This window comes from Mytilus galloprovincialis, chromosome 6, assembly GCF_965363235.1.
Source record: "Mytilus galloprovincialis chromosome 6, xbMytGall1.hap1.1, whole genome shotgun sequence".
In the NCBI taxonomy this organism is placed as follows: Eukaryota; Metazoa; Mollusca; class Bivalvia; order Mytilida; family Mytilidae; genus Mytilus; species Mytilus galloprovincialis.
The window spans coordinates 16,670,834-16,680,879 of record NC_134843.1 but is presented as its reverse complement, the minus strand read 5'-3'; the positions used below and the strand labels follow the sequence as shown (position 1 = coordinate 16,680,879).

The following is a 10,046-nucleotide window of genomic DNA, read 5'->3' as shown; positions in this document are numbered from 1 at the left end:
TACCGTAATCTTTGTTTTATTTGACTATCAAATAGTTCTGTATGGTTTTCCAGAAAATAAAATAATCAGTTGATTTTTATACGACCGCAAAATTTGAAAAATTTTTCGTCGTATATTGCTATCACGTTGGCGTCGTCGTCGTCATCGTCGTCGTCGTCGTCAGAATACTTTTAGTTTTCGCACTCTAACTTTAGTAAAAGTGAATGGAAATCTATGAAATTTGAACACAAGGTTTATGACCACAAAAGGAAGGTTGGTATTGATTTTGGGAGTTTTGGTCCTAACATTTTAGGAATTAGGGGCCAAAAAGGGCCCAAATAAGCATTTTCTTGGTTTTCGCACTATAACTTTAGTTTAAGTTAATAGAAATCGCTGAAATTTTGACACAAGGTTTATGACCACAAAAGAACGGTTGGGATTGATTTTGGGAGTTTAGGTCCCAACAGTTTAGGAATTAGGGGCCAAAAAGGGACCCAAATAAGCATTTTTCTTGGTTTTCGCACCATAACGTTAGTATAAGTAAATAGAAATCTATGAAATTCAAACACAAGGTTTATGACCATAAAAGGAAGGTTGGTATTGATTTTGGGAGTTTTGGTCCCAACATAATAAGGGGCCCAAAGGGTCCAAAATTAAACTTTGTTTGATTTCATCAAAATTGAATAATTGGGGTTCTTTGATATGCCGAATCTAACTGTCATGACTGTGTATGTAGATTCTTAACTTTTGGTCCTGTTTTCAAATTGGTCTACATTAAGGTCCAAAGGGTCCAAAATTAAACTTAGTTTGATTTTGACAAAAAATGAATCAGTTAGGTTCTTTGATATGCTGAATCTAAAAATATACTTAGATTCTTGATTATTGGCCCAGTTTTCAAGTTGGTCCAAATCGGGGTCCAAAATTAAACTTTGTTTGATTTCATCAAAAATTGAATAAATGGGGTTCTTTGATATACCAAATCTAACTGTGTATGTAGATTCTTCATTTTTGGTCCTGTTTTCAAATTGGTCCTCACTAAAGTACAAAGGGTCCAAAATTAAACTTAGTCTGATTTTAACAAAAATTGAAATCTTGGGGTTCTTTGATATGCTGAATCCAAAAATGTACTTAGATTTTTTATTATGGGCCCAGTTTTCAAGTTGGTCCAAATCAGGATCTAAAATTATTATATTAAGTATTGTGCAATAGCAAGTCTTTTCAATTGCACAGTATTGCGCAATGGCAAGAAATATCTAATTGCACAATATTGTGAAATGGCAAATTTTTTTTAATTAGAGTTATCTTTCTTTGTCCAGAATAGTAAGCAAGGAATATCTAATTGCAAAATATTGTGCAATAGCAAGATTTTTTTTTAATTGGAGTTATCTTTCTTTGTCCAGAATCAACTTAAATCTTTGTTATATACAATATACAATGTATATTCACTTTTTACTACCAACTGATAAATTAAAATAATCTTTACCATTCAGTGATAACAAGCAGTTTTTTTACATCTTAATATTTTATGATGTATTTAAATGAGTAGTTATTGTTGCAAACTCCATTAGAAATTTTAATTGAGATTAGTTTTGGAATAAGGGAAAGGGGGATGTGATTAAAAAAATTGGGTTCAATTTTTCTCATTTGAAATTTCATAAATAAAAAAGAAAATTTCTTCAAACATTTTTTTGAGAGGATTAATATTCCACAGCATAGTGAATTGCTCTAAGAGAAAACAAAAATTTTAAGTTCATTAGAACACATTCATTCTGTGTCAGAAACCTATGCTGTGTCAACTATTTAATCACAATCCAAATTAAGAGCTGAATCCAGCTTGAATGTTGTGTCCATACTTGCCCCAACTGTTCAGGGTTCAACCTCTGCGGTCGTATAAAGCTGCGCCCTGCGGAGCATCTGGTTTGGATTTGGGAAGCCTGCATGGTCCTCTGACAAGTAATGGGATAAATGGTTTCTCTTTGAAATATTTTGTTTTCAAAATAATTAGATTGTGGTATGATTGCAAATGAGAGAACTGACTCTACCAGAGACCAAATGATGAAGAAATTAGCAACTATAGGTCATGAAAGGGCCTCCAACAATGTGCCTGAAATATCAACAAAACAATAAAGAAAACCAAGTGATGAGTATGACTCATAGTTTAGAGACCTTTTAATGTCAGCTTTATCATGCTTTTTATATAACAGAAATAAAATGATCTAAATAAAAAGAAATGATTTCATAATACTGAGATAAGGTGCTAATTGGGATAGAAAGGATTGTTTGTCTGACATCATTACTGGAACACATCATTGTTATGGTAAATATCTATAAACCTAACTTCAAAGGACTGACATACTGTAGATACATTATTATTCTTTGGATGCTGGGGATTCATTTATTTTCGTGGGTACCAATTTTGTGAATTAAGGAATTTAGCTTACATCATTGGTGGATATTAAATTTCTGGTTTTTGCCAGAGTCTGCATCCAAGACTAAAAAAATTGATATTCATTGAACTTTTATTTTTGAGTTTGGCCTGTTCCCATGAAATCCATGAAAATTGGTATCCAACGAGTAATAATGAATCCACAGTACCATTTCTGTGGGTACAGGTGAACTACATATATTCAAATGTTCTTACTAATTACATATTTTCTATAGGTTGTTTATGCACAGATTGGCTCAACCCAAAAGTCAAATATCCTTGAAAATGTAAATTTTCCTCAGTCTAGGAAAATTGATACCCACCAAAAACAATGAATCCACGGTTTCCCTTAAAAGTAGCTAAATTTTTCTTCCAGTGTTATAAATGTTGCCATTAGAATATGATATTGTACTTCATCATGTGACATTACATGTTTACCTCAGTGTAACTGTCATAATGATGAATACATTATAAAACCATATTGCACTTAATCATGTGACATTATATTTTCAGGGCAGTATTACATGTACCAGTGTTCACAATGTTATATCATTTTATACTTTTAAAATTAGGTAACATCATATTTTTATGCCCCACCTACGATAGTAGAGGGGCATTATGTTTTCTGGTCTGTGCGTTCGTTCGTCTGTCCATCTGTCCGTTTGTTCGTCTGTCCCGCTTCAGGTTAAAGTTTTTGGTCAAGGTAGTTTTTGATGAAGTTGAAGTCCAATCAACTTGAAACTTAGTACACATGTGCCCTATGATATGATCTTTCTAATTTTAATGCCAAATTAGCGTTTTGACCCCAATTTTACGGTTAACTGAACATAGAAAATGATAGTGCAAATTTCAGGTTAAAGTTTTTGGTCAAGGTAGTTTTTGATAAAGTAGAAGTTCAATCAACTTGAAACTTAGTATACATGTTCCCTTTGATAAGATCATTCTAATTTTAAAGCCAAATTAGAGAATTTATTTCAATTTCACAGTCCACTAAACATAGAAAATGATAGTACTGTGGACACATTCTTGTTTAGCCCAGTTTTACCAGTGTTCCCTTTGAAATAATCAGGTGACATTATACTTTCAGCCCAGTTTTACAAGTGTTCCTATTGTAATAATCATGTTAAAATATATTTTCATCTCAGCATTACCAATGTTCCCATTGTTATATGACATTGTAATAATCATGTGACATTATATTTTCAGCCCAGTGTTCCCATTGTTATATGACATTGTAACAATCATGTGACATTATATTTTCAGCCCAGTGTTCCCATTGTTATATGACATTGTAATAATCATGTGACATTATATTTTCAGCCGAGTGTTCCCATTGTAATAATCATGTGACATTATATTTTCAACGCAGTGTTACCATTGTAATAATCATGTGACATTATATTTTCAGCCCAGTGTTCCCATTGTAATAATCATGTGACATTATATTTTCAGCGCAGTGTTACCATTGTAATAATCATGTGACATTATATTTTCAGCTCAGTGTTACCAGTGTTCCCATTGTAATAAAAGATTCTCATCAGAGAGATTACTCAGAGATCATGTCAGACATCACGGTAATCCTACAATTATTACAGATTAAAGATCATAGACAATTTAGAGGGCTAATAGGAGTGATCAAATTGTAGAAATACACAACAGTCCAACATCCATAGATAGATACTGTAAACAGGGAAATTTTCGCGGTAGTTTTAATTTCGCTATTTTCGCGGTAAGAATAGAAACGCGAAAATATCAAGGAAACTCTTTTTATTACATTTACTTTTACAAGTTGAAAATTGGATGGAGAGTTATCTCTTTGACACTCATACCACATCTTCATATATCTACGTATATGAATAGAATATATAGGACTACTGTATAACACTGATTTCATAGACGACACATATATAACTGAAATCATAACTGTATCTCTTAATGAAAAGCAATGTTAGAAGTTATGAATTTAATGCAAACAGACAGCATAAAGACGAAAGCAATCATAACGGATTTTGTTATTTAAACAATACTCATTGCAATTATGTTAATGATACATGTCAATCAGTAATAGAAGTATCACCTCGTTGAATCTACTACACAGATTAATCAGATCAAAAGATCGATTAATTATCATTAATCCTGAGATCATTTTATTTTGATTCAATCTAAATTAGGTCTACTTTTCTGTATGTGTTTTTACAAGCAAACATGACAAACTTGTAATCTACTTTTAACATTTATGAACCGAAAACTAAAGATGTCTGATTGATTTGATCACTTGATTTAAGATATATGTAAAGCTGATCACTTTCCAAATCATTTATGAATATATTGATACGGGCCACTGGGAAATCGCGAATTCAAAACGGCACGAATGTGGATTGTGTTAGTTAATCATGAAATAAAGACGGCGCGAAAATTTCCCGGTTTACAGTAGATAGATACTTTATTCTCTGAAAACTACATATAAATTTACAGGGAAAGATACTTTATAAATTAAAATACAGTACATTAAGATACCATTCATACATGTGTTATCCTAATTATTTATTAAGCATGACATCACAATGTAGTGGTTTGAAATGCGAGAGTAATTCTGTAAGGAAACTATTTCCATTCGTTGAATCCTGAAGCAATAATGTAACTTTTTCCAAATAAAACAATCAGTGTTGATTTTATACTGAAATTCCTAGGAGAAGTCTTCAATCAAAACAAAAACCAAGCAGTTTGTTTTGTAATTATAAGCAGATGATTATTTTTCCATGAACTTATGTCAAAGTATCGTAATTATAAAAAAGAAGATGTGGTAGGATTGCCAATGAGTCAACTCTTCACAAGAGACCAAATGACACAGAAATTAACAACTTTATTTGGCTGTACAGTCTTCAACAACGAGTTAAGCCCGTATGACATAGTCAGCTATAAAAACCCTGAAATGACAAATGTCAATCAATACAAACGAGAAAATTAATGGCATAATTAATGTAAAAAAAATGAACAAAAAACAAAAATGTAACACATCAACAAACCACAACCACTGAATTGATGACTCCTGACTTTGAACAGGCACATACATACAGAAAAGATCCTGTAAAATTAGTTCCTTGAAGTATGTGAAAATTAAAAAGTTCTATACTATAGTGTGTCAGTCGTTAACCCTTTCGCCGATGAGTCCCGGTTTACCGGGATTCACGCTTCAGACAGCTGATGATGAGTCCCGTTTTACCGGGATCGGAATACCTCTTTTATATTTCCCGCTCAAAATAGTGCAAACATGAGTTATCTTTCTTTGATGAATACCCGGATGAAAGTGTAAACATGGCGCTTCCGTTTGTTGAAAACCGTGTCAAAATCAGAGGAAATTTACGGAATTTACGAGAATTTGAAATGAGGGAACATTTTTTTTGAAAGAATATGGAAGAATTGAAGCCAAACTAGTATACTTTTTTGACATAAAATGTCGTTTTATGTACATAACTCTTGGAATGGACATCTTTCAGTGTGAGGAATTTGTACAGCCTCATAAAATTTTTCAAAATTTTGCCGTTTTGGGTTAAAAAATTATGATTTGGGGTCAAAGAGCAGAATTTTGAGAATTTCACCTAGATAATGCCGAAAATTTGAAAATTTGAATATTTTATGAAGAAAAAATTATCAAAACACGAACAAAACTGTGAACATGATGTTAGTGAATGAAATAAATACACAAATAACTACAAACAAGTTTTTATTGACATTTATTATGAAAATCTCCCACTTGAGTAATAGTAGCCAGGGAAGCCATCGTCTCAGAGTAGCTTCTGTCTGGGCAGCAATCGGTGAAAGGGTTAAAACAGTTTTTTCTATTAAAAGGAAGATTGCTGCTCAGTTTCAAAATAAATAACTTTCCATAAAACTAGTATATATTGATAGGGGATTAATTGAGGATTCAAAACGGCAAAAAAAATATAGGGGTCAATGTGCTTGTTTTCGAGATATTAGCCATTGGAATTTTGGAGGGAAAATGTTCTCTCTTGATTTTTCATAGCTTTATCATTGAACAGTTAAAGGTCTCAAAAGCTATCAAAAAATAAATAAGATTTTATAAGACTTTAACAAATGGCTTATAATTATACATGTAATGGATTTATAAAAAGAGAAATGGGGGTTCATGGGCAAAAATTTTTAAGACATTCAAATAGATAAAACTAGAGGATTTCGAAAATCTGACAAAAATTTCAAAACATGACAAGCAAACATCCTTAAGTCTAGAAGTCAGTATAACAAGGCTGAATTTTGCTTTTTAATGAGGGAATTTGTTAACATAACCCTTAAGCATGTTAAGTGAAAGAACTCTTTATCAAATAGGTTTCAAAGAAAAAACTATTTGTACAAGGGAATGAATGTACAGGATTTAATACTATACTATTTTATCATTGTAGTCAATCAATACAAGTGTCCTTGTTGTGAAATGACCTGTCCAACACCATCAAGTTTGAAATCCCACCTTCGATATCGTCACACCAATGAAAAACCATTCAAGTGTGATCATTGTGACTATCGGTAAGATTTTGTTAAAATATGTTTAGATAGTTTTTGTCTGTCTTGCTACTTGTAAAAGTTGTAAAACATAAGACACATTGCAGATGAATTTATATGTTATGTCTTCTTTCACCTAGGTAAATGTAAATGATAATGGCGGTTCATTATATGTAGAACTCTGTCATACAATGTGAGTGAAATCATTAATGCTCTAGTTGTAGTAAAAATTAAATCACAAAATTACTGAACTCAGAGGAAAATTCAAAACAAAAAGTCCCTAATCAAATGGCAAAATCAAAAGCTCAAAACACATCAAACAAATGAATGGATAACAACTGTCATATTCCTGACTTGGTACAGGCATTTTCTTATGTAGAAAATGATGTATTGAACCTGGTTTTATATCTAGCTAAACCTCTTACTTGTATGACAGTCGCATCAAATTCCAAATGTTTTTTGTAAGAAATAAGTTACAAAGTAAATATGCCTGACACCTCAACAATATTATAATACATTAAGATTCCTGTTAAGGAGTGTATGCCTTGTTATTTTATCCTCAGGGCGTTTTTTGATAAGGTATATTTTTTCAGCAATGATTTGTTCTTACCATGTTTTTCATTAAGATTAAATGAGGCAAATTGTCAATTATCAATCAGAGTCCAATGGTTGAGGATATAAAGGTCATGATACAGTCTTCAACAATGATTAAAGCTTACACCTTTTGATAAATTATCAAGTTTGATATGAAGATCGTGCAGAATTTCCACTTTATAGTATGAACCATCCATTTTTTACTGATTTCAAAGTTGCAAATGCAGAACAGGGATTACTGTCTGGCAGTGATGACATATAAACTATTTGTATAAAGCTTTATATTTTAGAAGGTAAAAGACCTTCATACTTTGTATTCAGATGCCTTACATGGTTTGTGTCATACGTCTATTGTCTTCAACTTCATTTTTCAGGTGATCCGTTGGTGGCCTTCAGCACTTCTGCTCTTTTGTCAGGTTGTTGTCTATTTGACACATTCGGATTCCCCATTTTCATTCTCAATTTAATTCACCTGATTTGGTCTCGTTTCATAGATCAGTCAAAGATATGATCAGATACCAGAACTTTGATTAATTAATTTGATCTTATAATCAGAACATCTGATTAAGCTTGACATAGAAACAAGTTGGTCATCAGAATATTAAAGGTGATAATCATAGTATTAAAATCTCTAACACATATTAACAGCTTCATTTTCACATCTAAATTTGACCTATATTATTTAAGAAGTAATTGTTTCATGTCGTGCTCTTATGCTCATATATCAATGTCTCATAGCAAAGGGTAAAATGTTGACAAATAAAATGGCCTTCCCATGTTAAAATGAGTATGGCAGGAAAGATTTAATAGAAAAATTAAGAATATTTGTACTTTGAAGGGGACCTATATATATATCTTATTTAGATGATATGGTATAAGTGCAAAGGAGACAATTCTCTATAGTACACTTTAAAAGACAACATTTTGATGTAATGAAACCAGAATGTTATGGAAAAGCAACTGTTTCACCATAAAAATATATACTTTTAAATTACTTACTTTAAGGAAGATTTTATTTTAATGTCTATTTTGACATAAGTTGTTGTTAAAATACAACTGACATTGCAATTTCAATTGTGTTGTCAATCAAATACAGACCATAGTGGAATAAGAAATTAAAAAAACCCATCATATTATAATAACTATTTATTATTAGCTCACCTGGCCTAAAAGGCCATGTGAGCTTTTCTCATCACTTGGCGTCCGTCGTCGTCGTCGTCGTCGTCGTCGTCGTCTGTCGTCGTTAACAATTTTTCAAACATCTTCTCCTCTGAAACTACTGAATGGATTTGAATGAAACTTAACATGATTGTTCCTTAGTATATCCTGCACAAAATGTGCGCTTCGATTTTTGATCCGTCAAAAAACATGGCCGCCGTTACTTAAAATAGAACATAGGGGTCAAATGCAGTTTTTGGCTTATATCTCAAAAACGAAAGCATTTAGAGCAAATCTGACATGGGGTAAAAATGTTCATTAGGTCAAGATCTATCAGCCCTGAAATTTTCAGATGAATCAAACAAACCATTGTTGGGTTGCTGCCACTTAATTGGTAATTTTAAGGAAATTTTGCAGTTTTTGGTCATTATCTTGAATATTATTATAGATAAAGATAAACTGTAAACAGCAAAAAAGATCAGCAAAGTAAGATCTACAAATAAGTTAATATGACCAAAATTGTCAATTGACCCCTTAAGGGGTTATTGTCCTTTAATGACAATTTTTCACAATTTGTTCATCATATTTGCTAACTTTAAAAAATCTTCTCCTCTGAAACTACTGAATGGATTTGGTTAAAACTTAGCATGATTGTTCCTTAGATTATCCTGCACAAAGTGTGTGCTTTGATTTTTGATCCGTCAAAAACATGGCCGCCGTTACTTAAAATAGAACATAGGGGTCAAATGCAGTTTTTGGCTTATATCTCAAAAACGAAAGCATTTAGAGCAAATCTGACAGGAGTAAAAATGTTCATTAGTTCAAGATCTATCAGCCCTGAAATTTTCAGATGAATCAAACAAACCATTGTTGGGTTGCTGCCACTTAATTGGTAATTTTAAGGAAATTTTGCAGTTTTTGGTCATTATCTTGAATATTATTATAGATAAAGATAAACTGTAAACAGCAAAAAAGATCAGCAAAGTAAGATCTACAAATAAGTTAATATGACCAAAATTGTCAATTGACCCCTTAAGGGGTTATTGTCCTTTAATGACAATTTTTCACAATTTGTTCATCATATTTGCTAACTTTAAAAAATCTTCTCCTCTGAAACTACTGAATGGATTTGGTTAAAACTTAGCATGGTTGTTCCTTAGATTATCCTGCACAAAGTGTGTGCTTTGATTTTTGATCCGTCAAAAAACATGGCCGCCGTTACTTAAAATAGAACATAGGGGTCAAATGCAGTTTTTGGCTTATATCTCAAAAACGAAAGCATTAAGAGCAAATCTGACATGGAGTAAAAATGTTCATTAGGTCAATATCTATCAGCCCTGAAATTTTCAGATGAATCAAACATCCAATTGTTGGG

At 32.0% G+C, this 10,046-nt stretch overlaps 1 protein-coding gene across 1 annotated transcript in view; it reads left to right on the top strand.

Annotated features, from left to right (window-relative positions):
• Positions 1-10,046, top strand: part of LOC143079069 (histone H4 transcription factor-like) — a 59,113-nt gene that overhangs the window by 34,907 nt on the left and 14,160 nt on the right. The window contains exons 6-7 of the mRNA XM_076254226.1: positions 3,901-3,978; positions 6,823-6,943. Of these exons, the coding sequence (XP_076110341.1) occupies positions 3,901-3,978; positions 6,823-6,943 (199 nt within the window). The remainder of the gene's footprint in view (positions 1-3,900; positions 3,979-6,822; positions 6,944-10,046) is intronic.